At 54.6% G+C, this 27,725-nt stretch overlaps 2 protein-coding genes across 4 annotated transcripts; both read left to right on the top strand.

Annotated features, from left to right (window-relative positions):
• Positions 1-5,254: 5,254 nt before the first annotated feature.
• On the top strand, positions 5,255-17,484 carry DMKN (dermokine). Of its 2 annotated transcripts, none has more exons than XM_070498807.1 (18): positions 5,255-5,603; positions 6,207-6,386; positions 6,490-6,546; positions 6,809-6,859; positions 7,028-7,399; positions 8,515-8,577; positions 8,800-8,850; positions 10,318-10,362; positions 10,510-10,557; positions 10,725-10,772; positions 12,998-13,054; positions 13,377-13,424; positions 14,873-14,920; positions 15,036-15,077; positions 15,368-15,436; positions 16,443-16,466; positions 16,574-16,620; positions 17,156-17,483. In XM_070498807.1, coding segments are annotated over exons 1-18 (1,377 nt in total). In that variant the 5' UTR covers positions 5,255-5,477; the 3' UTR covers positions 17,157-17,483. The 2 variants fall into 2 exon arrangements, with proteins under 2 accessions (XP_070354908.1, XP_070354907.1); XM_070498806.1 differs by having other exon boundaries at positions 5,276-5,603; positions 10,315-10,362; positions 17,156-17,484.
• Positions 17,485-22,983: 5,499 nt separating this feature from the next.
• Positions 22,984-25,920, top strand: KRTDAP (keratinocyte differentiation associated protein). 2 transcript variants are annotated; one of them, XM_014838242.3, is made up of 6 exons: positions 22,990-23,117; positions 24,385-24,423; positions 24,519-24,560; positions 24,728-24,772; positions 25,455-25,502; positions 25,768-25,920. In XM_014838242.3, exons 1-6 carry the CDS (start codon positions 23,031-23,033, stop codon positions 25,804-25,806), a joined length of 300 nt encoding a protein of 99 aa, XP_014693728.3. In that variant the 5' UTR covers positions 22,990-23,030; the 3' UTR covers positions 25,807-25,920. The 2 variants fall into 2 exon arrangements, with proteins under 2 accessions (XP_070355262.1, XP_014693728.3); XM_070499161.1 differs by lacking the exon at positions 24,519-24,560 and having other exon boundaries at positions 22,984-23,117.
• Positions 25,921-27,725: the final 1,805 nt, after the last annotated feature.

Below are 27,725 nucleotides of genomic sequence, written 5' to 3'. Positions count from 1 at the left end.
GATTCCCGAGGTCCCCGGGACTGTGCGAAGAGCTGGTTCTGCTCTGTACCTGTGAAAGCCTCCCAAACCCCGAAGGCAGAAGTCCTCTTATGATCTCCATTGTATGGACGGGGAAACTGAGGCTCAGAGGAGCCAGTGCACTCACCTGGGGTAACCCACGAGAGCGCGGCAGGCCTGACTCTCGCCAGAACCTGACGGTTCAGAGTCGGCTATAAAATCGGTAGAGTGCTGGCCGCACCTGGCCTGCTGCCGGGCCCGCATCCCACGCAGCACTGTGGGCCTGTGGGCGGCTTGCTGCCCCTCTTCGTGCCCCTCTTTGTGCCCCTTGGGGCCACAATTCCCTCCGTATAAAGGGGGTGGGGTGTCCGCAGGGGAGGACTACAGCATGGCTTCCAGCTCCCAAATTCCATAAATCGTGGGACCAGAAATAAGAGACCAAAAATTGCCCTTGGGGCATTCACAGGCGTCGCAGGGAGACTAGGCACACAAACAGAATATGACAACAAATACAAAGTGATGCACCAATGAGGACCAAGGGACAAAGCAGCAGGGGCGGGGCCGGCTGTGCAGTGAAGGCGACCTTCCTGACACTTTTGTTCACTGTGTTTTTCCTTATTTGTAGAATACCATCGTTTTTATCACATATGTTCCTCCCCTCCTCCTGCAATACTTTAATTTGAAAATATTTCAAACATACCATAAAGATGAAAGAATTTTACTGTGGATACCTGCGTACTGATCAGTTCAGAGTTTCCCGTTTGCATTTTGCTGTGTTTGCTTGATGAGGCATCTATCCATCTAATCACATATCGATATGTTTTTGATGCATTTCAAAGGAAATTGCAGACATCTGTTTCCGGCATTTTAATAAATAGAAGCATTCGATCATATCTCTCATTTGTCGAGGGTCTACGCTATGTGGACATCGTTTCATATGGACTGGAGTCCCTTCTGAAAAGGGAACAGTCAAGGGAATTATTCTTTCATGAAGGAAAAGCTTTCATTGGTTTTATCTGTGTGCACGCTTTCTTGCTGGGTTTGCTTGGACGGGGGTCCTGGAAGTGCCAGAGAAATGGGACAATCATGTGTGAAGGGTCCATCCTGGAGGCTTCTGGAAAAGAAGAGCTTAGCTGGTTTGGAAGGGTAAATGGGGCACGGCTCACTCCTGCCTTGAGGCCCAGCATGCTGTCCTCTGCTTGGGATACTCTCCACGCCTCTCTGTCCCCGTGTCTGCTCCTCCTGACCCTTCAGGTCTCAGCTCCCTTGACCACCCAGCCCAGACAAAGGGCCCCCTTTGTTATTCTCTCTCCCCATACACTGGTCTTTGCCTTCACGGTGCTTATGGCAATTGGTAATTATGTCTTTACTTGTTTTATATGCATTTTCCCCTAGACTAAGAGGTTCAAGAAGAGAGGTCAAGGCAGGCACAAATGTCTGGTGACTGGCAGAGGGAAGGCCACTGACTTGAGCAGACGTGAGAAAGGATGTGGAGTAAGTGTGAGGTGTGAGCCAGAACCAGGCCCCCGGGACAGACAGGTGGAGCCAGCCTAGGCAGTGAGGAAGACAGCACAGCCAGTCTCTCAGATGTGGAAGAGCAGGGAGAGGAGTTTGGGTGGGACCCTCACGGCTGTCTTTTATTGGGTGCGCGCTGTGTCTGTGCTGAGCACTTACAGACGTGATTCACTCCGTTCTCACAACTTCCCCATGAGGCAAGTTCCATGATTACCCCCTTAGAGATGACGAAGTTGAGGCTCAGAGAAGGAAGAAAGGTCCCTGAGGTCACCCAGCTAGTAGGCGGTGACGGCTGTCCTCTATTCAGAGCACTTCCCTGCAGTGACCTCTGCCAGTGAGGGCCACACTTCCCTGCGACCCTTGGGTAGGGGGCTACTTCAAAATAAATCCTGCTTTTGGCAGAAACTTAAGTTTCTCCTTCTGAAAGGAGGTGTGCGCGCATGTGTGTATGACTCAGAATTGAACAACTGCCAAGAAAGTATGCCAACAAGACCGACATGCCCAATGCTGCCAAGAACATGCAGTGAGCGCTCCTGTGTGCCGGGCACTGTGCTGAGCTCTCTGCAGGTACTGCCTCATTTAACCCTCACGGTCTCCCCTCTGACAGACAGGAAACTGGTGCACAGAGGGGTTAGGAGCATGTCTAGGAAGTGCTGGCATTAGGATTTGAACGTAGGCTCCCCGGTGGACACTGTGAACAGGGTGAGCCAGGAGATGCCAGTCTGAGGCCCCGGACCCCACAGAAGGGAGCAGAGACAGCACAGACCCAAGCCTCGTCTCCTCCCTACACTTGAGTCCAGCTGCCATCCTCCCCCTGAAGCCTCCTCCCTGGTCTCCGTACTCCCCCCACCCCCTAATATTTCCCAGAGGAACCCTGTTGCCACCTGAGTCAGATCACAGCCTTCCCCAGCTCAAAGCCCTCTGCTGCTTCCACCCCATTCAGAGTAAAAGTCAAAGTCCTTATAATGGCCCCTAAGGCCCCATGATCCGGCCGATTACCTCTTTGACTTCAATTCCTCCCTGCTCTAGCCACAATGGTCCTCCCAGAGAGTAAGCAGGCTTCTGCCTCAGGGACTTTGCACTGCCGTCCCCTGGGCTTGGAATACTCTATCCCCAGCCTGTGGCTCACCCTCTCACCTCCTTTGGGTCTCAGTTCATAGGTCACACCTCAAAGAACCCTTTCCTAACCACCCTATTTAAAATGCCCTCTCCATCTTCTCTGTTCCTTCACCCCACTGTGTTTCTCTGCATAGTGCTCATCACCACCTGAAATGTTTATTGTCCAGCTTCCCCCACAACGAAAGAGACTCCCCAGGGAGTGACTGTGATGATCTTGCTCTGTGCTGTATCTCCAGGGCCCAGACAGGCACAGCACAGAGAAGGTGCACAACAAATGCTTGTGGAGCGACTGAAGCAGCGAATTTGAGAGAAAAGCTGGGATGGGAGGGTCCTGGGCATGATGTGGGCACGTCAGACCCGTGGATGCGGTCACGCACAGGAACAATGGAGGCACAGTGACGCAGGAGCAAAAGCTGCTGGCAGTCAGACAGACCTGGGTCCAACTCCGACGGCTCCATTTTACGATGACTTTTCACGCAGACCTTGTGTGTGTGTAACAGCCCTGGGCCTCAGTTACCTCATCTGTAAGATGGGAATAATATCTACCTCTGGAGGTTATGGTGAGGGTTGAATGAGACCACGCATGTCAAAGCACAGCGGCTTCTATGTGGGTCACAACCGGCGTTTAATAAATACGCCTTAAGACTGAGTTGAGGTGAGCCCTCAGCTCCAGAGACGTCTGAGGGCAGTTTCTCCAAGAAGCTAGAATGTGGCCCTGCTGGTCACAGGGAGGATTTAGGTGGTTTGTGCACATGGCTTTGAATAAGTCTGAATCGCACAGTGAGAAACTTACTATTTTCTCAATTTGTTTTGGAAGCTTTCTGATTCTGTTAAAAAGGAAGACTCGATTTCTATGCTGGCGTGTCTTGAACATCTCTCTCATGCTTGCTAATCTCCCTTTTGAACAAGGAGGGCACAGTAATACCATGGTAAGAACTGTTGGCTTCTCACTATGTTTTTCTGGTACTTTCTATTTAGGGCAAGTGATGCTGGCTTTCCACTGACAGTAGAGATATCAAATATTCTCTTAAAATATTCTTAAGAAAGTAAGCTGGCTTAAAGGAAAGCGTTAGTAACAGAGAAGGGCAGGGCAGACAGACGCCATTGTGAAGGTGGTGGCCCCCGAAGGAGGTGAGTGTGGGAAGGGGTCTTCCAGTCGTGGACGCTCCACTTCCTGCCCTGTGGGAGTGGGAGGCAGCAAGCTTGGGCTGGGGTCTCCATCACCAATCCCACAGGCCTCGCATTTACTCCTACACGGTCCCAGGGCAAGATCCAAACCTATCCTCTCCAGGGAAGAATGAGCGCATTTTGAAAAGTGGGAGGTTGGAGACAATGAGCTGACAGGAGATGCCGGGAGCCGGGGCCTGGGAGTGAGGCCTGCCTGGGCACAGAAAGCCCTGGACCAACTGAAGCTTCATGATGAGGATGATTACCTCTGCCATTATTACCATCATCAGAGTCAGAGGTGGAATAACAGGGAGGCAGGAGCTGCGGAGGACAGACAGGGATTGTGTTTACCTGGTTAGAGGTGCTGGCTGTTACAAGTTGGGGTGCGGGTGTTGGGGTGGAGAGAGACTGACTGAGAGGCATTGAGAAAGGCGGATGGAAACTGGCCCCTCCTAACTGGGTGCTGAGTCCCGGTGATACGAGGCAGTGCCAAGTGGGAGGATCTGGGACTCCTGGCAGTGGAGAGCAGCCACGCTTGCTGAGCAGGGATGAGCCCTGGGGAGGATGACCGAGTTCTGCATCCTGAGCTGGGACAAGGAGAGAGCCGGGTGGCTGACCGAGCGCTCCTGCCTTTGTGCTGGCCCTGCTCCCTTGCTGGCTGCCCTGGCCCCTGGGAGATCTGGGGGCTGGGTGGGGTGAGCTGGTGCGGTCCCAGCCCTCACAGGAGGCCTCGGGCTCACACGCATGCCCCCTCCAGCCGGGTAAACAGGATGGATGCCTGGGTCAGCTGCTCCCTCCCTAGGTCTCTCCTTCCCACTCATTCCCTGGGGGAGGCTGGCCCGCCCAGCTCCATGCTCCACGCCCAGCCTCCTCAGCTAGGAGCAGCCAGAATGCTAACCAAGACGCCCTGATGACCACTCTCAGGGTCGTGCGTGGCCACTTCCTTCCCCAAAGCCTGAGGTCCCCACTGAGGGCAGTCTCAGAGTGCCCGGGCTCTCTGTGGGCTGGAAGGTGTGGAAGAGTGTGAGGGCAGTCACCTTTAGGTGACAGTATGGGAGGGGAAAGACAGAGGTGGCAGAAACAGAGAGAGGCCAAGAGAGGCACCTGCCTCTCATTCTCGTGCCCCAACCCAGGCTGGCTCACGCCTAGGGTGGGTCTGTTCCGCCGGGGTCCCTACTCTTGCCCCCTGGTGGGATCCTGCCTTGACTCCTCTCTCCTAAGTCCCCCCACCTGACTGCCTCAGATGCCCTCACCCCCACCCTGCACCCCAAATTCCTGGGGTTGGGAAATCGGAACATTTTTGCACCTGCCTCATCCCATTTCTCCCTCCCTTCCTGCAGCTCAGGCTCCCTCTGTTTCAACACAGACTCTCAGACTCACAATTACAGCTCATTACCCTATCGGTGGCTGACCCTGAGTCACTGTGGGGAGGGATTCTGGGCTGCCCAGCCCTATCACCTTCTCCCAAGCTGCAGTATAAGGAGTCGTGGCAGGAGGAGGGCTCCGGAAGGCAGGGGAGTCTGGGACAGGAGAGAGAAGGCTGCAGACCTACAGGGAGGGAGAAGAAGAGTCAGAAGGAAGAAGAGGACGGAGGAGGGCGCGCCGAGGAAGAGACAGGGCAAGAAGAAGTAAAGTGGGCCAGGAAGAAGACACTTAGAAGAGAGAGGAGCAAGGCAGAGATGACATTACAGGGGTCGCTGGCCTGTCTCCTACTGGCCCTGTGCCTGGGCAGTGGGGATGCTGGCCCATTGCTGAGTGGAAAGGAGGATGCTGGAGCAGGTGTTGGGGAGGCCTTCGGACACTGGGTAGGAGAGGTCACTGGACATGGGGTGGGAAGTGCCATTAACTACGGAATCGAGGAGGCCATTGGCCACAGAATTAAGGAGGCCATGGGCCAAGGGGCTGGAGATGCAGCCAGCTATGGCATCAGGGAGGCCAGGAGCCCTGGGGTGGGGGAGGCTTTTGGCCATGGGGTTGGGGGGGCCATCAACCATGGGGTTGGAGGAGCAGCCCACACTCTAGGAAACCCTGGGAGTGAGGCTGGCAGACTGGCTGAGAATATAATTCGACCTGGAATAGACGCTGCCCACATTTCCTGGCAGGGGATGCTGGGCAGTAACGGTGCTTGGGTGAGCGGCTGGGGGCTCGTGTGGAAATGGGAGGCTGCAGGCAGCTGGGTTCAGAATCTTGGGAATCAGCTGAAAGGATGGAAAAGTCTCTTATTTGTGGGGCTGTGTGGGGCAGTTTCCTTCCATGTTGTGCATCCTTCCTCCTCCACCTTGGGGCCTCTCTCTAGTGCCTCTCCCTGTGTCCTGCTCTGGCTCCTCTCTGTCTTAGTCCCTCTGCCTGCGCTCTCCATCACAGACTGAGATGGTCACAGACTGAGTGCAGGCATGTGGTTCTTGTAGGGAACCAATGGCCAGCCACCACCTGGAGGCTACAGCCAGGGCTATCCTGGCGGGCCTGTGACTCCCTGGGGCCAGGGACCCTTTGGAGGCGCAGATGGCAGCTCTGGAACCAACTCTCAGGGAGGCTCCTGGGGCCTCGGAGGCAACAGAGAGCCATCCACCTCCGAGGCCAGCGCTCAGGTAGAGTAACAGCCCCAGCCCTGACGCCTGCCCCCTTCAGGCCCACACTCTCCGCGTCTCCCTTGTCCTTCTGGAGACCACACTCAGTTCATCCTCCCTGCAGGGAGCTGAGGCTCAACCTGGTCCTGGCTCAGTGAGAAGCGGCAACCCACATACAGAGGTGAGAGTGAGGGTGTGGGGGAGGAGAGGGTGTCTGGGTGCGTGGGAGACAGAGGAGACGAAGATGGGCGCTGAGGGAAGAGTCAGACTGGCTACAGAGGAGTCCGGCATGGAGAGGGCTCAGAAGAGGGGAGGGAAATCAGCCAGGGATGGGGAGCAACACGCTGGGAAAGAAAGCCAAGCCATAGGGAGCAGGAGAGCCTTGCCCATGGTGAGGGCTTTGACCGAAGCCGTGAAAATCACCTGTCCCTTTCCTTCCACAGTGCACCAACCCCCCACCATCTGGCTCCGGCGGAAGCTCTGGCCACTTAGGGGTAAGAGGGCGGGGTACCTGAGGCCTTCTGCACAGGAAGGGAACAGAGAGACCGCTCCCCACAGCCTGGGACGGGGAATCTGCCCGCGCAAGAGAGGAAGGAGCGGGAGGGAGGGAATCTTGGTGTTCTCATCTTTAGTCCTTGCTCTGGTTTCCTCTTGCCCCACAGGGAAGCAGCAGCAGCAGTGGCAGCGGTGGCAGCAGTGGCAGCGGTGGCAGCAGTGGTGGCAGCAGTGGCAGCAGTGGTAGCAGCAGTGGCAGCAGTGGCAGCAGTGGAGGCAGCGGCAGCAGTGGCAGCAGTGGTGGCAGCAGTGGCAGCAGCGGCAGCAATGGTGGCAGCGGCAGTGGTGGCAGCAGCAGCAGTGGCAGCAGTGGTAGCAGTGGCAGCAGTGGCAGCAGTGGTAGCAGTGGCAGCAGTGGCAGTGGCAGCAGCAGTGGTGGCAGCAGTGGCAGCAGTGGTAGCAGTGGCAGCAGTGGCAGTGGCAGCAGCAGTGGTGGCAGCAGTGGCAGCAGCAGCGACGGCAGTTCTGGGACCAGCTGGGTGAGTGCTGCTCTTTTGTTGAAGGCAGAGGTGGGCCTGAGGCCCTTGTTGGTCCCTGCTTAGCAGACACACTGCAAGGTCTTTCTGAAAGTGGCCAGCCTCGGCATGGGTGGCATCACTGGCAGCGTCCTCCTCAGCTTCCATTCCCTGCCTTCCCCGCCCCACCGCGCAGTGCTGCCTGCATCTGCAGTCTGACTGTTCCAGAAGAGGCGCTCTGCCTGCTTCTGCTCCTCTGTCCCTTCTCTCCGCTCTGTCACAGCGGGATGCTCTATCTTCGTCTAACTGTGTCTGCAGTCGTGCCCACTGGCAAATCTGACTAGAGCTGGGGGTGGCGGGTAGAAGAAGAGAAGTGGGCACAGAAAAACATGACACTTGTTTGGGAAGCTCCCAGGAGAATGGGGGCAGGCCTGCACACGTGGACAGTTAAGGACATTTACAGAGCTGTGATGTAGACCAACTAATAAATACGGTGTACACATGAGGCCTCTACACGGTGGGTGACAGGGTCAGCGGAGGACCACAACTTGGCAGCCGGCTTAGGGTGGAGCTCCAAGAGAGGGGGCCTGCAGAGAGGAGCACAGCTGGCTTCCTTGGGCCTCTGGGAAAGGTGTCAGGCAGAGGAGGAAAGTAACTAGAACAAGTCAGACATCATAAGCTCCACGGTACTACCCGCTTTGCCCTCCAGCTAGGACAGACCCTAGAAAATTCTAGGATTTTGATCAAAGCAGCTACTCGGGCTCCCAGGGAAGGATGCTAGGGATCCCTTCCTCTTTCTGGGCTCCAGGAAGAGGGTGAGGGGTGAGGAGAGGCAGGAGGAAGGCAGAGCGAGCCCAGGTGCCAGGGTCACGGCTCTGATGAAGTCAGGCCCCACAGGGCTTCCCACCCCTGACAGGCGGTGGGGATGGGGGGGCCAACTGTCTCACATTTCCAAATACACTGGGCCACACCTGGCCTTCTCTGTGTTCCGAACAACTTCCCTCAGTGACTGAGTGGCAAGATGGGAAGGTAAGGAGGTTGGGGAGAGGGGGTTAAAATAATCCTAACCCCGCTGGGAACTATTTGGCCCCTCCCAAGTCCCCTGAAGGCCCCACAGAGACTCTTGCTTTCCCTTGCAGGAATACAACACCGGCTCTTCCCCGGGGAGCAGCGGCGGAATCAGAGGTGGAAATAAGCCTGGGGTGAGTGTCTGCTGAGCGGTCACCGCACTGACCTCCCTCGACCTGTGGGAGGAGAATGAGAGGCGCTGAGGCCCCTCGGATGATGTGGAGGGACAGCTGGGGCTGTGGCAGGGACCTAGGCCGGCCTCAGCACACGGCGGGCGGGGAAACGCTGCAAGCTGGAGGCTGGAACCCGTGCTGGGTGGGGACAGGGAGGAACGCCTCTCTTTCTCTCTCCCACAGTGTGACAACCCAGGGAACGAAGTGCACGTGTCCGGGGGATCCGGGGGTCAGGTGAGAGCCAAACTTGGGGTGACCGCACCTCCTCAGTGTGGCGGTGCCCCCTCCTCGTACCCCACCTCTGCTCGGCCCCGCTCCTAGCGCTAGCTCCATCCCAACACCATCTGGGAAATTTACAGTTAAGGGGGAAGAAGCTAAATGCATCTTGTAAAAATACTAACAACCTCCAAAGGAACAAGTCATTGCAAATCCTTAGGGGACATACCTCACTTGGTAGTAGAGATTGGGCTGCAAAAAATCATATGAAAATGAGCCCTTTTAGAAAGCTAATTGTTTCAAATGTCCTATACCCAGCCAGTAAACAGAATCTGGTACCTCTTTGACAGAGTTTGGAAACAGTGTTTGGAAGGCGTACATCTCCCTCCTCGTTATTCTGGAAATCTGGGCTCCTGTCAGCACCCGCAGTGCTGACAGAGGCTGCGTTACGCGAACGTCCACAGGAACCTCCTAGAGGTCTTGTGAAAATGCAGGTTCTGACTCAGTAGGTCTCAGGTGGGGCCGGGAATCTGGTTTTAACCAGCTCCTGGGTGAGGCTGGTCCGGGTGCGGGTGTGAGTGTGGCCCACAGGGTGAGGAGTGGGCCTGAAGGGCAGAAGGCGGCAGTGGGTGGTGGCGCTCCTTGAGAAGGCTCTCTGAAGAGTTCCTGCAATGTCAGGGACACCGACCTTTTACGGGTAGACAGGTTTAAGAAAACTCCCAGTTTGTAACTCTATTTCCAGGTTTTTACATACCAAAGTCTTAAATATGCAGTGAGGGGAAAACCAACAAAGAGAACAGAATGGTCAAGGGGATATGTCACAAAGCCACGCTTAAGAAGGCAGTGTGGAGAAGTGGGAAAGTACTTAGAAGTTAGAAGAGTTAGAAGGCGAGGGTTCAAATGTCAGCTGTCTCGTCATCTGTGCATCTCCAGGCAAGGCAGTTGACCTCTCTGAGCCTGGGCTTCCCCTTGGGTAAAATGAGGACAGGGAAGCCTAGCTTGCTCACCTCCCCCAGGTACTGCTGAGCTTTCTGCATTGTAACCAGACCAAGGTGGTTCAGAGCGCAGACAGTAGAGTCTGACATGGAGGCAAGCTGCCAGGCAGCTCTCAGATTCCCTTTCCTCATCTGTGAAATGGAGACATCTCCACACAGAACACGGCAGGATACGGCACAGTGCTTGGCACATAGTGGGACTACACATTAGCTACCAGCAGTGTTTTGGGGGCAGGGTGTGGGAGGAGGCAAGAATATCAATATGATTGAAGGGACTGGGTAGGGTTAGCCTAGGAGGAAAGCGGCACATCATCCCAGGAAGGCTTTCTGGAGGTGGGGTCTCAGGTGCCATGTAAAGAAGGCAAGAAGGTGGCTTTAGAGAGAACACACAGAGCTGGAACAGAGGCAGAGACGGGTGGGCCAGGAGCAGGTGGATGACAGGGTGCACGAGCCTTGAACATCAGTCCCTCTCTTCCCCACTCGGCAGCAGCAGCCCAGCGGAGGAGGTGAAGCTGTCAGCGGAGTCGATACGCTGGTGAGTGGAGGCATCACGCCGCCTGGGGCAGGGACTGGGGTGTCCAGCAATGCCTGCCTCCCCTCCTGACACCCGCACCCCCTGCTGCGCCTGCTGCGTACCACAAAGTGGGTTCTTACTTTCGCCCCTTTCTCCTCGGTTCCTCAGAACTCTCAGACGTCTCCTGGACTCTTCAACTTTGACACTTTCTGGAAGGTGAGTTTGCAAGACTGCTCCGTTCACCTTATTTTGGGAAACCGAGTCCCTGCCCCTTGGCCTGGTTCTATGATGACCGTTAGTGGCGGCCCCTGACCTCTCGTCCTGAGGCCCTGAGCCAATTATGTTTTAACCCACTTTGGCCATTCTCCTTTTCTTCTCTGCAGAATTTTAAGTCCAAACTGGGTTTCATTAACTGGGACGCCATCAACAAGGTAAGGGCTGGCAGGTTGCGCCATCCTGATCTCCGTGGGCGAGGGACAGGGAGAAGCAAGTAGCCCTCTGCTCGGTGAGCCAGGCAGACAGTGAGGGTGGCTATGAAGACAGCACTGAGGCCAGTGCTAGAGAGAAGAAGGAAGGATCAAAACAAGGAGGAAGGACAGCAGAGACCTGAAAAGAGAGGGAGAATTTGGAAGCAGCTGGGAGTGGGGACTGAGAAGAATGGCCTTTTTCACATCTCAGGTCTGAGGCTCAGTTTCCCCTTCGAGACCTGCAGGGTAAGGGGAGAGTAAGCGGGCCTAATCGTTGGGGAAGCAGAGGCCAGGGCAGGGGACAGACTGAACAGTCAGGTGGAGCTGGCAGGCCACACGAGGAGTGACCCCAAGAGAAGGGAGGGGAGGTGAAGACCTGCGAGCGCACGATGGGGGCCAGGGCCCGCACATACACCGTCTTAGCAGACAGCTGGGCCGAGAACCCCTTTCTCCTTCCTCCTGGCCCACCCCTTCCTCTTGCGAGGAACCCCTGGAAAGGCTGACTTGACACCAGAGTAGCAGAGGTACGTCCAGAGTCGAAGTGGACTTTTTGAAGGAGGGGATGAAGGGCAGAGAACGATCCAGACAAGGACGGAGGCAGAAGTGGCAGCTGGGGGCCCGCTCCCCGGCTTTGTTTGAGCCATTCTTTTTGTAAACACTATGAATTAGTTGCCAAACTTTAAAAATTCACATAATGACTTAGATTTCTGGCTTCTCTTGGAAAATTTGGCAACACTGGTTCCCCTCTTCCACGGGGCTGCAACAGACGAGTGCTGAGTAGGGCTGCTTCTTGCCAGGGACTTGCTCTCCAGCCACCACACTCCCCCTGCCCACTGCGGTCATTTTAGCACCCGACTGGCGCCATGAGCAGCTGAGTTTCTGACCCTGAATGTAAAAGAATGAAGACTAGAATCCCTGCCATCTGCCACTTGTCGGGGAAACGGGGTGGTGGTAGGTGGGGGAGGCGAAGAGACAGCCCAAACCTCAGGAAAGTCAAAGTCTGCCCTTCTGGGGACGAGGCGGAGAGGGACAGACAGGAGACGCAGAGGTCCCCGCTGCACGGGATTCTGGTTTGGAGAGCCAGATGGACACAGCAGACTGTTTCTGTGGTATACAGAACTGTATACAAGTGCTGCGGACCACCAGGAGGCCAGGCCCCTGAGCATGGGGACCTGGGAGTCTGATGGCAGAGCCAGGGTACAAACAGACGCTGCCCGGGGGGTCAGCACAGGCAGCCATGCAATTTTGCACATCTAGGGGGCAGGAAAGCGATTGCTCACAGTTAGTCTGGGGTCGCTTCCTGCTTTCGGGAGGAGCAGATCTAGAAAGGGGGGGCAGGACGGAGATGGGCAAAGAAGAGAATGGAGCCTTAGCTCCTTCACAGCAGGGAAAGGAGCTGAGGAAGAGTGGCAGCAGGGGCACTGTACCTAACATTCTTGGCAAGTATGGGGATTTTCAAACCCATGTCAAGATATCCGGATTTGACTGGATGACAGCCACGAGCAAAAAGGTGCCTGCAGGTTTCTGGAGCAAGGGGTCCAATCGACCCTTGCCTTGGCCCACCGCTCTCTGAATCCCTGTTCCCTCAGCTCCCCCTTAGAACTTATTTCTTTGCCCAGGACCAGAGGAGCTTTCGCACCCCGTGACCTCCAGACACGGAGCTACCAGATGGATGGGAGCCCCCCACTCCTTCTTAAAACACCACTATCTCACCACTAATCCCAATCCTTGCCCTCAAAATAAATCTTAGTGCTCCCACTCCTGGTCTCTGCTCCTTTCTTCCGTCTCCACTGTTGGTCCTGGGCGGTTTGAAGGGTTGACTCCAGCCCCACAGCTTTGGGAAGCAGGCGGGAGGGCACACGGCAGGTGAGAGGCAGGGAGCTCTGGGCAGCTCCTGGTCCTGAGGTTTTGCTACAATTAAGTTCTGCCGGAGGCTGGGAGACTGGGCTAGAGAAGAACGCTGCGAACGTGCTGGGGAGGGAGGGCTGGTCGGTGGCTCCAGAGATCCAGCCTCTCTCTCCCTCTGTTTCCAAAAATGGTTTTCTAGAGTCCTCGAAGACCCCCAGCTTGCCTGCAAACCTTAGTCGCGGTGAAATTCTGAAGGCTGAGGGATGGTGGTAGTGGGAGTAGGGCTCGAATGAGCAGGGGTCCGGCTCCCCCCTAACCGGCTCCCCACCTTTCATCCACAGGGCCAAGCCCCAGCCCCCAACACTCGAGCCCTCCTCTACTTCAGGCGACTCTGGGAGGTAGGAGCATTCTCGCTTCTGGAAGAACTGGGGATCCTGGTCATGCCGCCCCCTCCAGAGCTCCCTCCAGGCAGCCACCTCGGCTCCAGCCTACCCACCACCTCTTCTCATTCTGGAGACCAATGCTCTCCCTTAAATCTCATCAATATCACCATCCCACATTTTACCCCTCAATCTCCTGCAGCTCGTCTCCATCTAACCCCAAACCACACCCAGGCTCCAAAGCCCACTCTTGCCCTTGAAGCTTCCCTGACAAGCTGCCACACCTGACCCTCTGCATTCTGTCTCCCGGTGGCCCACTCATCTCTCCTTCTCCCTCCAGGATTTCAAACGTAACACTCCTTTCTTGAACTGGAAAGAAATTACTGAGGTAAGGGCGGCAGAACCTCTCGTTTTGGGGTCAGGAAGCTCAGCTCTGGGGACACGGGGCTCTGGGCCCTAGGCAAGGGCTTGCAGATTCTATCCCATTTCCTCACCCTCCCTGCTGGGGGAGGGTGCCTCCCTCCCTTCCCACTTTCCTCCTTTGTGCAACACTAAGCGAAGGTGGGGTGGGAGAGAGAAGCTGTGAGTCACTGAAGGAGGACAGGGTGGGAGGTCCTGCCGAGGATAAAAGCCGAGCCTGAGGGTTGGGGCCTCCCAGGCACGGGAACATGAAGCCAGCCACTGTCTCCGCTCTGCTGCTGTCCCTGCTGGGCTTGGCCTGGCTTGGGGGGAGCCACAGCTGGGTGTGTACTATACCGCGGGGTGAGCAGGTGGAGGGGACCACGAGGGCAGGAAGAGGGAGGCACCTGGAGCTGGGGTCTATTCTCCGGACTGGAAAGGGGGCACTGGGAGGAAAGCTGAAGGGAAACAGGAAGGCAGTATGCATGGGGGGAGGGGTCAGGTCACTGTCAAGGGCAGACAGGTGCAGAAGGCCTGAATATCTGGCTTCTGGGAAGGATGAGCAGGCCCTCTGGGTCCTGCAGGAGGCCCCACGGCCAGTGGCCTTCGGGAACCAGGCCCCGTGGGCACTGAGGCAGGCTTGCCCACTCACTCGTCCATGTGGGCCAGGCTTGGGAGGCTGGGCAGGCGGGGTAATGCGCAGGGGGAGGTCCAGGGCCCCCAGCTGAGTTTGTCATGTGCTCACATACGACCAGTGTGACCATGTCACCTGATTCTTTAAGAAAACCTAGAAATTTGATTTTCAATTGTTTACAACCAATTTAATGATAAAATGCAGACCAAGCGAAAAATATTTGGAGGCCTGTGGCCAGTCAGTTTGTGATCTCATCTCAGTTTTAGGGCTACTAGTGGGGTTAACATGCAAGGTCAGGTAAGGGTAAGGTGGAGCTCAGTCAGTCAGGAAGAACATCCCAGGCCTCTGTGGTAGGGGTGGGGGAGAGCGCTCAGTGGAGAAGCAATGATGGCCTATGAGGGGACCAGGGGTGAGTGCTGGCGAAGGTGGGCTGGGGCAGAGATGCCTGGGTCTGCGCCCGAGAGTGTGTGTGGGCGCCACTCAGGTGTTGTTCCAGCTCTGTCTTAGGCCGGCCTATCACGGCTCCAGGTGCATGGGCGGGGGTGGTGTTGCCCAACCCGTTCTCCACCTGCGCTCCCCAACACCGAGTGTGGAAATCTGTCGTGTATCTGGGCCATCAGTTTCCTTGGGGCTCACTGCCTTCTCTGTAGGCAGTGCTCATCACAGACCACCAAGAGGGGTGCGGGTGGGGGGGGTGCCAGGCTGGTGCTCCAAAACGAGGGCAGAGCCCAGGCAGCAGGGTGCTGGGACCCGGCAAGGCTGGTCACGCCTGAAGGGCCACAGAGACACCCTCTCCCCTCCAGGATGCCGACGTGACCTCGCTCCAGAAGAGGGCCGGCGGCGCAGGTCAGGTGAGTCTCTGCCCTCAGGCGGCTCTCGAAGGGCCTGGGTCCCTCTTGGTCTCGTTCTGGATCTGCCCAATCTGAAATTCTCTTTCCTTCACCCCCGATTCTGCGGTTTGCTCAGCCCGGCTCAGGATGGCAAGACGCGGCAGCCGTAACTTCTAAGGTGAGATACCCTCCCTGACCACCTGGGTTAGACTTCACCTCTTCCCTTGGTTTCCCTCCCTCACCTTCCCGGGACACTGAGGAGGTGGGTGAGGGGCCCAGGGAAGAGGAGGCAGGGCCGGTAATGCGGGCAGAGGGTGCTGGCTCTGGCTGGCAAAGGAGGTGACCCAAGGAGGGAGAAGAGCCGAGAAGGGCCAGCCAGGGCAGAGAGGCGGGTGTGTACTCCAGAGCAAAACGCCTCCTCCCTTCTCTCTGGCCCCGACTACCCACGCCTACCGCTTTCTTCTGCAGAACAATTATAACCAGCAGGCATATCCTACAGTCCCTGGTGGGCAGTCTGCCGCCAAGATCCCCCCTAAGGTAAGACTTGCAACTGCCCTGTTCCCCGGGTCTGCACGGGGCGGGAGGGGAGCTGTCACTCCAGGGCCTCTGCACAGGTCAGCTGAGGCTGAATCCTGTTCCCTTTGAGAGGTGTGCCTCTCCCCTCTTCATAGGGAGCCCCAGGTTCCCTGAGAGCAGTTGGGAAGTAGAGGGGAGAATGTTCTAGGTGCTTCACACCCACCTAAGGTTACAAGGGAGCAGTGGCCACATCACCTGCCACAGAGAACACTGGGGACCAGTATCCTCTCATGGGGAATATATAGCTCCAAAAAATCACAGGACACATGACAAACAGCCCTTCATAGCATCCGTCTCCACCTCTCTAACTGCTGACCTTTGTGGGGGTGGGCTGGGGGACAGGAAGGCACACTAGCAGTTAGGGGAAGCTGGCCCTGGAACTCCTGGTTGGTGGGAAAATAAATGCTTCCTTCCACAAAGGGAATAACAGGAAAGATATTTGAGAATGTCTTGTTCCGTTGCGAAGGCAATCTTATAAATTCAGTAAATGAATGCGCCAAATACTATGAGGCTGGTGAAGAAGACAGGACGGTATTTCCCGCCATCTCTCAGCACAACAAAGCCCTGCCCTGGGGACGGGCACTGAGAGAGCAAAAAGCATCCGTTGGCTGAGAAGCAAAGATGTAGTTCACACACCTAAGGGATCCACTGGCCAATCATTTGTGGCCAATGTCTATCCCCCCAGCAGCAGAGCGAGACCCACCCACCCTTTTGCCCTCGCCTTGGTCAGCGTGTGCTCAGGGACCACATTCAATATCATCTTGGGTAAAATGTACTTAGGATGATAAATCTGCTGCGAAAACAAAACTGTGGGCTCCATGTCCGCAGCCCGACCAAAGGGCCTTTGGGATACTCCTGGTCTGAGCCTGCCCGTGCCACAGGGCCCCTCCTGAGCCCTGAGGCCATGGCAGAGTACACAGAGGTCACTGGAGCCCCCGCATCATCTGCTCTGATCTTCTCTTTACAGGGGGGAGCCACGATTTCTTCCTCGGTAAGTACTGGGGCAAGAAAATGCGGCTTGTGGGAGAAGGGGTCTGAGGCCAGAGGGTGTGCAGGGGACAGTGCGATGTCCACTCAGACATTCTCCTTGCCCTGCAGGCTTCCCGGGCGCAACCTGGCATGCTGCAGTGGGTGAAGTTTTGGTGGTGAGTGTCGGAGTGAGCGGGGCAAGGCTGGTCCCAGGGGCTGAGGCACCTCGCCCCTGAGGGCTGGGGTCCTTGCTCTGGGTGATGCTCTCAAGGTGTTAAGGGGGAGGGGACCCCAGCGTGGAGAAAGACTCATGAGGAAATGATGGAGGACACTTGGAAAGCACACTCTGGGTGCTGGGTGAAGGCCCGACAGAGGAGGGACCACGCACGGACAGCTATGAGGAGGAGAATGGCGGCACTGGGCTAAGGAGGCGGGCGGGACAGGAACTGCATGGGGGACGGAGGGAGGAGAGCCTGTCAGCGGTAAAGGCTCAGGGGCAGGAGGAAGAGAGCGGCCAGTCGGGGAGAGGTAGCAGATTAACCCGGCAGAATCACAAAATCTGTTTCAGGGAGGAGAAGTGAGGGGAAGCGCAGCTGCAATGGGTGGAACACGAAGAGGCTGTGGGGCACAGAGGCCAGATGAAAGGACGCTTGGTCTCAACAGATTTGGGAGTGGACACATTCTACCATTCGCTCTTTTCTTTTCTTCTAGAAAATTATCTCCAGTCATGACTGAGGCCCTGAGAAACAGCAGTCGGCAAGGAGCCGACCACGCCCCTCGCCCACGCCCCTCGCCCAGCTCTCTCCCTGTGCCCCGCCTGGTCTGGGTGCTGACACCTGCTTTCTCTAGGTTGGGGACCTGGCCTGTCTTTCCCTTGTTTCTTCCTACCCCACTGCGTCTCCTTGATCACCAGCCTCGTCGGACATACCGGCCACTTTCTTCACCCACTCTGTTTGTGACCTGGAGTCACTGTGACTTTCTTCAGGAGCTTCCTACTTTGGAGTGTCTCTGTGGAAATAAAAATGAACCCTGTTTCCCCAAGACTTTCTCGAACTTTATTATTTACGTTGGTGGCCTGGATCGGGCAGGATGGAAGAGTGACTTAGGGCAGATAATTCGCCTTCCTCCTGGGGTTGGTTTACAAATAGAGGGCAGAGAGAGAGCAGGCCTGCGTAGTCCTGATGAGAAGTAGCTAGCTCGCCCCCCTGGGCCTGTGTCTCTCCCTGTAAAAATCATCTCTGCCCAACCCACATCTGAATACCACGCTTTCTGGAAACAGTCAGAGGTGCTCTGGTTGCCTGAAAAAGCCACGAGGGAGGTATTCAGGTCAGGAGGTGGGAGTGAGGAGGCTGTTCCAAGGGAGGAGACCAGCCCCAGAGGCGGGGGAGAGGGCAGGGACCCGGAGCAGGGGCTGGGAGAGAAGGCCCCTCAGCCTCACAAACACGTGCAGTGCGTCAGTGCGGGTGACAGGACAGTTGGGGGAGCGGGTCACACCCAGTGCCTTATCATTTGCAGCGGCTCTGTGTCTCCAGGACACGGAGGGGGCGCGGAACCCTTCCACTCCATCAATGTGCCAATGCAGCAGGCAGAGGTTCCAGGTTCAGGCTGAGCCCAGGTTTATCACAAGCGGAGGAGCCCTGGGGACGAGGCCGGAGAGTCTGCATTAGTCTCTGAGCGAAAGTCCCAGCTGGCCTGTACAGTGTACCCCAATTAACAAGCCCCCATCATTCCTCCCCACGTCCCTGCGGGGAACGCCAAGTAAAAGGAGGCCATGAAGCACCCGCCAGCCTGAGCGACTCCCTCCGAGATCACAAGTTCCTTGAGGGCACGACCCCTGCCTGCCTTGGTCATCGCTCCATCCCAGCATCTGGTACAGGATGGGCCTCAAACAGCTGATGAATCAATGAAAGAAACCTGGCCCCAAATGGACTTTGGGGAACCCCCTTGATCAAACCCACCAGAATAGGAGAAAGATGAGGACGACGACTCTGCTTACTTCTATCCTGAAGCTGGGGCTACTGCTTTGTACTCATCTTGGGTTTCAGCTGTGTAGGGAGGGCCTTGCAGTACCTCCTCACAGCCACCAGGAGGAGGACACGGCCGTCCCAGGGTGGACACTCAGTCCCTCCAGCTGTCATCTGGCTTCCTGGAGCATGGGTGAGGGCTCAGAAATAGGGGCCACTCAGGTCTTCCCGAGCCCGGCCCTGAGGGAGAAGCTGAGGTGGTCAGCACGGCTCTAGAGTCCTGGGAGGTCTTGGTCCGAAGGCAGAGAGCAGCTCTTTACAGTTTACAGTACTGCCCGAAGCAGGCCCAGGCCCCGTGCTGCGACAGCCTCTGAGAAAAGGGAGGGCCACCCCTTTCTCCTGCCTGCGCCTCGGAAGCAGCTTCCCAGCATCCTGATTTTCTTTTTCTCCCTAAAATCCATTCTCCCATGACAGCCAGGGAGGATCCCCTACGAGCTTTTCATCAGTCCTAGAACGAAACCCCTACTCCTTGCTGTGGCTCGGGTAACCTGGCTCTGGCCTCCCTCTCCGTGTCATCCGGCCCTGCTGGCAAAGGCTGTGGAGCACACTGCTGGCACCTGCCCCTGGGACCCGGCTCTCCAGGAGCTGCAGCTCTCACTGCTCAGGGCTCCACTCGAAGCCACCTCCCCAGCCCGCTGAACGGAGGCGACCTCCTCAGTCACCAACACGGCGCCTGCTCCTTTCCCTCACACAGCGGTCACTCTCCAAAACCATCTGGTTTCCTAACATTTTGTTAGATTATGATCTGTTTCCTCCACTGGAGCCTGAGCTCCCAGGGCAGGCATCTCGTCCATCTTCAATTCCCAGCACCAAGAGCCAGAGCGGCGGTTCAGTAAATATTTGTGAATGACAGAATGGAAGGAGGGGCAGAATGAAGTGGGCTCAACCCAGGAAGTCTTCCTGGGAGAAGTTTAAGCAAAGGGTACATGGGGACAGAGGGTGGGCGGCACAGGAAGAAACCAGACCCGATGGGTGGCGTGGCTGCTTCCTTAGGTGTGATGGCACCACCGACAGAGGGAGGAAAGGATGGGGCGGGGTGCCCTGCTGTCTGCCTGCCCGTACCCCACACCCCAGCCCCCTGTCTCTCCAAGGAGTCTGGGCGCTTCACCGAGGTGTTCACAAGGCCCCAAGGCCCCAGTGTGCATGCCTTCAAGCCCCCCCATCCCCCGGAACCCAGAGGGCCGGCTCCCAGCCCCTAGGTGTGTCTGTAATGTAGCAATCAGGGTTGGGCCTCACCTCCTGCCCACACTCAAGTTCTGGCAGATTTGGGGTGGGGTTGGGGCAGGCCTGAGGAAAAACAGGGGTTCACTGGGATTCTCAGAGAGGGAATGGGGAGATCAGGCAGACCTGCAGATGGGCTGGTGCAGAGCCAGGCTCGGTGACTGCCCGACTCCACGAACCTTATGCGACGCAGCCAAAGCAAAGCTGAATCCTGGGTGCATTCTCCTGCCCCCACTACATGACTGCAGGGACCTTCTCCCACTGAGGGTCGCTTAGCTCTTTCTCCCCCTCCTGCCCAACCACCGGACACTGGACACTCAGGGAACACAAACGCATGAGGTGGTACGAGGGGGGAGGGGGATTTGGAGAGAGACACTGACTCTCAAGTTAGCACGGGCAGCATAGGTCATGGAAAGCTGAAATGACATTTGAAAGCCCATCAGGAAGGTACCGAATGGGGAAAAACCCTGAGTCCCATCCGGCCAACTTTTCTCCAGCATTAGAACTGAATTTCTTTGGTTGTGCACGTGAAGTGGTTGGCTTGTGTTTAGAGGCATTACACAAAAGTGCCTATCTTGAAACACTAGAACTTTAAACACTAGAACACTGCTTTAAACACATCCTTGGTATGGCAAGATGCTCATCCTAGAAGAGGCATCTGGAAACTGGGGCAACTGCAGGGGCATATGCTCACTGAGGGCCATTAATCTCTCAGTTCTGTTTTCATTTTTGCCAAGAGTGTACAGTTTACTTCATTGAAATTGATGCATGTGTGCTCGGAGCTGCCACTTATGCCTGTGGAAGCTGCACACCACAAAAGGACACCTGGCCAAGGGGGCTAATGGGGACGGAATGCAGCCTGCACCCCAACTCGCAGGGCGTGCGTTGAATTCACACCGGGTGCTACGTGGGCTGGCCGAGGCCCTTTGTAGGACCCTACTCCACAGCAGAGCAAAGGAGCAGGCTCTGGAGTCCTCGGGTTCAGACACTGGCCCTGCCACATGCTGGCTGTGTGACCTGGGCTGAGTTAAATAACCTTTGCATGCTGTGGTTCCCCTGCCTACAGAAGATGGACGATCACAGTACCCCTCCTCACAGAATCACTGTGATGTCTCAATCAGATCTGCAGTCAGAGCCTTTAGCACAAGGCCTGCTACATAGCAAGACATCAATAAACTGGCTAACATTATCATTAGTAGCATTAGCATTAGGTGGAGAGGAAAACAGAAGGAAGTTCATTTGTTGCAAAAGAACTCTGGAGCCAACATGGAGATGGTGTTTGGATCATGTGTTGCTTTGGATCGCCCATGCCAGTGTTCCTCCATCAGCATGCCTAATGGAGCTGATTATACAATATCAATATACAGTTCTCCTGTGTTGATCATTCTTTTGCTCCCGGAGTTGACCCCATGCTGACAAAATGGTGGTTAATGAGCTCCTTCAGTCACTGTTAATTAATTGGTAAGAATCACTACACGTGAAAACTTGTGTCCTACAGAAAACCTTCAGGGAGGTGCCCCACACACTGCAGTCATTTGCTCACTTGTCCCCTCCAGGAGCACCAACCACACACGAGGCCCACCGGACATGGTCATCTGTGCTTAGCAAGTGTTCCTCAAGCACTGTCTCCTCAGGAAGCTCTGCAAAGGAGAGATGCCATCGTAAAAAGAGAGGAGGCTTCCTGAGGCTAAAGACGGGCAGGACGTCAGGGACTGGGGTGTGGGGGCAGCAGCAGAGCTGAACGGAAATGCCAGCTTCTGGGCTTCATGAAGATTGTTCACGAAGGACTTCTAGCCCTCCCACCCTCGGCCTGCCATCTGTGCATTGCATCAGGTTGGGGTGAAGAGGCCCACTCTTGAACAAGGTCTTGCTTTGTCCCGGCAGCACCAGTCTAGGTTCCAGCACCGCCCTATTACAACAGGAACCGGTTGGGCCACCTGAACCTCACTTCGGAGAAGGCTGCTTGATTAGGATGTTTTGTCCCTTTGAGGCAATACAACTCCCTGCTGGGGGGTGGGGGAGTGGGGAGTGGGATAAGCTCAAGGAAATGGAGCAGCACGCAAAGTTCTGCACCTCGAGCCCATCTCCAGTTGGGTACTTCTAAGACCTGTTTTCGCTTTTTTGTGTTTCTCTATTCCTTGTCTTCTTAGCTCAAGACAGTCTTTTCTCTGAAGACCTAAAAGCAAAAGATGGGGAGCTGGATAATGGGAGGGGTCCAGTCCCAAAGGAGGAAAAGATATGACTTGGTGGAAGGATGCTTGAAATCTAACATGTCCAGTCTATCAACTGTTGGCTCCACCAGCACTCTGTGAAAGACACAGTTCTAGGGGAATAGAAAGGTGATTAAGATAGTTTCTGACCTCAAGGAAGTTAATATTCTAAGAGGGAAATAAAAGAAGAACCATGGTATGATGCTGGAGAGACACAATGAGTTGCTATGGCAATTTTGAGAAGGGTGGATGTTGGATTCTGAGACCTGGAGATGAGAGAAGGGCATCTGAGGTATAAAGAAGAACATGGGCAGATGCTTGGAGGAGGAAAAGGAAGGGTATACTTGGTAAAGAGTTCAATTTGGCCAGAATGTGAGATATGTGCGAAGGGAATAAAAGAAAAAGTCAGAAAGGCAGCTAGAGGCCAGAACGTGGAATGCCTTCAATGCCAGCCTAGGGAGTTTAGACAGAATAGGGTAGGGTGGAAAAAGGCCTGAATTATAAGAGAAGAACGTGGGCCAGCCCCGTGGCATAGTGGTTAAGTTCGTGCGCTGTGCTTTGGTGGCCTTTGGCGGCCCAGGGTTTGCAGGGACGGATCCCAGGCACGGACCTACACACTGCTCATAAACCCATGCTGTGGTGGTGTCCCACATACAAAATAGAGGAATACTGGCACAAATGTTAGCTCAGCAACACTCTTCCTCAGGCAAAAAGAGGAAGATTGGAAACAGATGTTAGGTCAGGGCTAATGTTCCTCACACACAAAAAAAGAGAGAGCAAGAAGAATGAAGTACATATGGAAAAGAGACAAAGACAAAAGAAGAGGTTGCTTGGGTGCCATTGCCAATCCCTTGGAGGGACAGGTCCAACCTGTCTCCATCCCAGCTCCATTTTCATGAAGAACTCCATTGCTGGCTCACCTCCCTAGAGCCTGGGGCAAGATGTGAATTGAGAAATCCAAGTCAAGTGGGGAACAGTCCACACCTCCCGATCCCAGAGCCCCAGGTGTGGGCAACAGGATCTAGGGGTGAGTCAGTGGGGTGGGGACCCCATTTCTGTTCACATCCTCCTCCCTGGGAATATAAAGGGCAAGTGGTGAGGCCCCGCCTCAGAGCACCCCAACTTGACACCATGAAGATCCCACTTCTTCCTGCTGTGGCTCTCCTCTCTCTTCTGGCCTTCCACTCTGCTCAGGGGGCCTCCCTGAGCGGTTCTGAGGTGAGCACATCACCTGGGCTCTCTTGTTCTTATATCTATTTCCTCACTTCCTCTTCAATTTCTTTACCTCCTATCCATTACTGGATAAGTGGCTGTTATTTCTGGATATTATCAGAGGTTGAATGAGAAGCTGGGGCTCTGAGGAAGGGAAGAAAGGAGGAAGGAAAGAAAGCATTCCTGGGAAGACATGTAGGGATGGAGATGCTGGTATTTTGGAAGAGACGGTGAAGTCTGGGGTGGAGGCTGGACAACTGAATCCCGGGAGGAGAAGGGACTGAAGTTGGTCATCTGGGTTCAGCCTTGCCTTTGTTTCGATCGTACCTGTGGGAATGGCTTCCAGGTGACTGGAAGCTCCCTACTATCTCTGGAGCCTAGGCCAGAGAAATAATCCGTATGAGCTGGTCTCCAGCCAGGAGGAGTCCCGAGGCCCCTCTCCCCTCTTATCCCAAGGTGGGGGATAAGCAATGTCCATGCTGGAGTTAAAAGTCTAAGCTGAGGTCACAGACTCAAGTGCTTAGGATCCAAGCAAGTGAGGTCAATGAGCAGAAGGGCTGGTGGGGCCCCAGGGGCGGTGGGGCGAAGTCGCCAGATCTGAAGGCGGTGTCTTCACTCCATCCTACCGCTGCTCAGCGTGAAAACGCATAGTGTGGCCAGAGTTTCAAATTTTTCAAGAGAAACTGGAAATCTGATTTATAAATTCTTACTAATTAAAAATGTTTAATTTAAATTAAAAAACAAACAAGCCAAACTACTATGAGATCTAAACAGTGGGCTTTAGCCTGGAGGCTAACCGTCTGTGACCTCTGTCATGGAAGGGAAGGAATAAGGGACAACGAACTGGGCGCCTGAGGTTGGGAGAGTGACAAGATGGGGTGCACCAAGGTCAGGGGAGCTACCAAACAGAGGAGGGACAGGGAGACTCTGACTTTGGTGGCAAACAAGTCACAAACTAACCAGAATCAGTTAAAGGCAGGCAGGGTGCCTGGCTGTTGGGCTCCCTCCCACGTGCTAGCCCCACCCCCCAGCTCTGCCACCAAGCCTGCGGGCCTCAGGAACACCTCCTTCTGCAGAACCTTCTAGAGGAGTCCTCTTTCTCCTTCCTCTCCAGCTGTTGCCCACAGAGGGTGCAGGCTGGGTTTTTGCTTCTCTGTCCTACACATGCCTGTCAGGGACTGGCCTGTGCGGGGAGGCAGAGCTGGCAGAGAGTCTGGGGAGAGGGTCTTGCCATCATGTGACATGCGGCTCCTTTCTCCTCTTCACTTTGCAGGAAGAAACCACCCTTGAGAATTACGCAGCGGGACCCGAGGTAAACAACCTGTTTCCCCCCCTTGGGCCAGGACTCTGTCCCCTCTCTCTCCATGTTCCTTAGCCACTTTCTTAACACCCTGCTTCTCTGCCTAGGCCTTTAACACTCAGTTCCTGAACCTCGACAAATTGCGATCTGTGAGTACAATTCTCTGTGCAGCCCCCGCAAAGAGTCACGTCCTAAAGGAGACTGACATGTTGGTAGAGAGCTTGCAAAGCTGCCATGGTCCTTTCACCATTCTGGAGGGCGAGGGGCTGAGCCGTCCTCCCCGGAACTCACGCTCTCCGGGTCTCTCTCCTCACAGGCTTTCAAGACAGATGAGTTCCTGAACTGGCATGCCCTCTTCGAGGTGAGGGCTTGGGCGCCCTTCACTCCACGGCCATCTTCCCAGGGTGGTGGCAACACATTCGAGTTCTAGCCCTTGTGCTCCCTTCTGAATTCCAGAAGAGAGTAACCGTCCAGCTTGGATGCTGCCCAATGTGTTGTCAATTGAAGGAAGTTTCCCCAGAAGCCTGTCGTGGCTACACCCTATTTTCCTAACATGGCAGTGGGGGAGCAGGGCCACAAAGACAATTCCAGAAAAGGAAGAACTTAACCAGTCAAGAGTTCATTTGAATCCTGCATCCTCTGTGGAGAAAGTGAGGTCCTCGGTTGGGTGGTCCACCCAAACTCAGGAGGCTAGGTCAGTGACAGAGCTGGAACTAGAGCTCGCATTGCACGACTCTGCACACACTTGCTTGGTGCCCTCATGCAGATGTCTTCAGCTCTCCGAGCCTCAGTTTCCTTATCTGTGACGTGGGCATGATGACAGTACAGAACCTGAAAGGTTACTGTGAAGACCAGATGGAATCACGCCTGTAAAGCAGTTAATACAAGGGAGACACGGAATAAGGGCTCAGGAAATATCTGTTCTTTCTGTGATTATAAGACACTAATGCCATGGCCGCTACGAGAGCTCATTTGCGAGTGCTCGCCAGGCCATGCTCCCCTGACCTGTCACACACCATTCTCCTTCTCTTTTTCTATTGTAGTCTATCAAAAAGAAGCTGCCTTTCCTCAACTGGGATGCCTTTCCTAAGGTAAGAGCTGGTGGGCATTAGGAGGATATGGAGGTTCGGGAAAAGCAGAGGATCTGGGAGGGAGAATGGAGACAGTGAAAGGGTAAACCTTCTTCTCAGCAACACTAAAGGAAATCCAGCTGCTCTATTTAGAGGAGGGCGGGAACTCAGACCGGCGCAGAGAGTCCTCTCCGTGGTGTCCCATCCTACCCTGGGCGTCCTCACTGAGGATTCTAACCCCCGGCACCTGATGTCCCCAATCTGACCATTCCCTCTCTCCCTGCAGCTGAAAGGACTGAGGAGTGCAACTCCTGACGCCCAGTGACCTTTCTCGTCAAGACCCAGCGCTGCTGACACCCACCAGAAGGGGGGTACCTGACCAACATCCTACAATCAATGTTGTGGCTCAGTAACTCCAATAAAATGTTTCCCAACCAAACAGCTCCTGCATCTGCGTCTCTGTCCTTATCCTCCTGGGCTCTAGAAAGCAATTAAGATGGGTTGGGCTCCAACGCTGGCGGGCAGAAATCCTGAGTCCTGAGAGGGTAGTAAGTAGTGAGATAGGAGGAAGTGGGAAGGATATACAGGCATACCTTGTGTTGTTGTGCTTTGCAGATACACATTTTGAACAAATTGAAGGTTTGTGGCGACCCTGTGTCCAGCAAGTCTATCAACGCCATTTTCCAACAGCATTTGCTCACTTTGTGTGTCTGTGTCACATTTTGGTAATTCTAAGAATATTTCAAACTTTTTCAGTATTGTCATATTTATTATGGTGATCCGTAGTCAGCGATCTTTGATGTTACTATTGTAATTGTTCGGGGGTGCCATGAACCACGCCCATAGGAGACAGCGAACTTAACTGACAAATGTGTGTTCTGACTGTTCCACTGACTGGCCGCTCCCCAACTCTCTCCCTCTCCTCGGGCCTCCCTGTTCCCTGAGATGCAACAATATGACATTAGGCTAGCTAATAACCCTACAAGGGCCCCAAAGTGCTCAAGTGGAAGGAAGAGTTGCACATCTCTCCCTTTAAATCAAAAGCTAGAAATGATTAAGCTTAGTGAGGAAGGCAGGTCAAAAGCTGAGACAGGCTGAAAGCTTGGCCTTTTGTGCCACACAGTTAGCCAAACTGTGAATGCAAAGGAAAAATTCTTGAAGGAAATTAACAGTGCTACTCCATCAACACACGAATGATAAGAAAGTAAAACAGCCTTACTGTTGATATGGAGAAAGTTTTAGCAGTCTGGATAGAAGATCAAACCAGCCACAACATTCCCTTAAGCCAAAGTCTAATCCAGAGCGAGGCGCTGACTCTCTTCAACTTTATGGAGGCTGAGAGAGGTGAGGGAGCTGCAGAAGAAAAGTCTGAAGCCAGTAGAGGTTGGTTCATGAGGTTTAAGGAAAGAAGCCGTCTCCGTAACATAAAAGTGTCGAGTGAAGCAGCAAGCGCTGATGGAGAGGCTGCAGCAAGTTGTCCAGAAGATCTTGCTGAGAGCATCAATGAAGGGGTTACACTAAACAACAGATTTTCAATGTAGACGAAACAGCCTTAGATTGAAAGAAGATGTCATCTGGGACTTTGTAGCCAGAGAGAAGTCAATGCCTGGCTTCCAACCTTCAAAGGACAGGCTGACTCTCGTTAGGGGTTCATGCAGCTGGTGACTTTAAGTTGAAGCCAATGCTCATTTGCCATTCCCAAAATCCTAGGGCCTCTAAGAATGATGCTAAATCTGCCTGTGCTCTATAAATGGAACAACAAAGCCTGGATGACAGCACATCTGTTTACAACATGGTTTACTGGATATTTTAAGCCCATTGTTGAGACCTACTACTCAGAAGAAAAGATTCCTTTCAAAATATTACTGCTTATCAACAATGTACCCAGTCACTCAAGAGCTCTGATGGAAATGTATAACAAGGTGAATGTTGTTTTCATGCCTCCTAACACAATATCCCCTGCAGCCCATGGATCAAGGATTAATTTCAACTTTCAAGTCTTATTATTTGAGAAATACATTTTGTAAGGCTATAGCTGCCATAGATTATGATTCCTCTGATGGATCTAGGCAAAGTAAATTGAAAACCTTCTGGAAAGGATTCACCATTCTAGATGTCATTAAGAACACTCATAGTTCATGGGAAGATGTCAAAATATCAACATTAACAGGAGTTTGGAAGAAGTCGATTCCAACCCTCACGGATGAGTTTGATGTTCAAGACTCCCATGGAGGAAGTAACCAG

This window comes from Equus asinus, chromosome 26 (genome assembly GCF_041296235.1).
Source record: "Equus asinus isolate D_3611 breed Donkey chromosome 26, EquAss-T2T_v2, whole genome shotgun sequence".
Classification (NCBI taxonomy): Eukaryota; Metazoa; Chordata; class Mammalia; order Perissodactyla; family Equidae; genus Equus; species Equus asinus.
The sequence above is the reverse complement of the archived record's forward strand: the minus strand, read 5'-3'. Positions and strand labels throughout refer to the sequence as shown.

Bases quoted from the DNA above. Each gene is read 5' to 3' on its own strand.
- DMKN (XM_070498806.1), top strand. From the start codon at position 5,478: ATGACATTACAGGGGTCGCTGGCCTGTCTCCTACTGGCCCTGTGCCTG. The intron at 8,578-8,799 runs GTGAGTGTCTGC...TCTCTCCCACAG, and splicing joins GAGGTGGAAATAAGCCTGGG to TGTGACAACCCAGGGAACGA. The intron at 13,055-13,376 runs GTAGGAGCATTC...TTCTCCCTCCAG, and splicing joins ACTTCAGGCGACTCTGGGAG to GATTTCAAACGTAACACTCC.
- KRTDAP (XM_014838242.3), top strand. From the start codon at position 23,031: ATGAAGATCCCACTTCTTCCTGCTGTGGCTCTCCTCTCTCTTCTGGCC. The intron at 24,424-24,518 runs GTAAACAACCTG...TTCTCTGCCTAG, and splicing joins ATTACGCAGCGGGACCCGAG to GCCTTTAACACTCAGTTCCT. The intron at 24,561-24,727 runs GTGAGTACAATT...CTCTCCTCACAG, and splicing joins ACCTCGACAAATTGCGATCT to GCTTTCAAGACAGATGAGTT.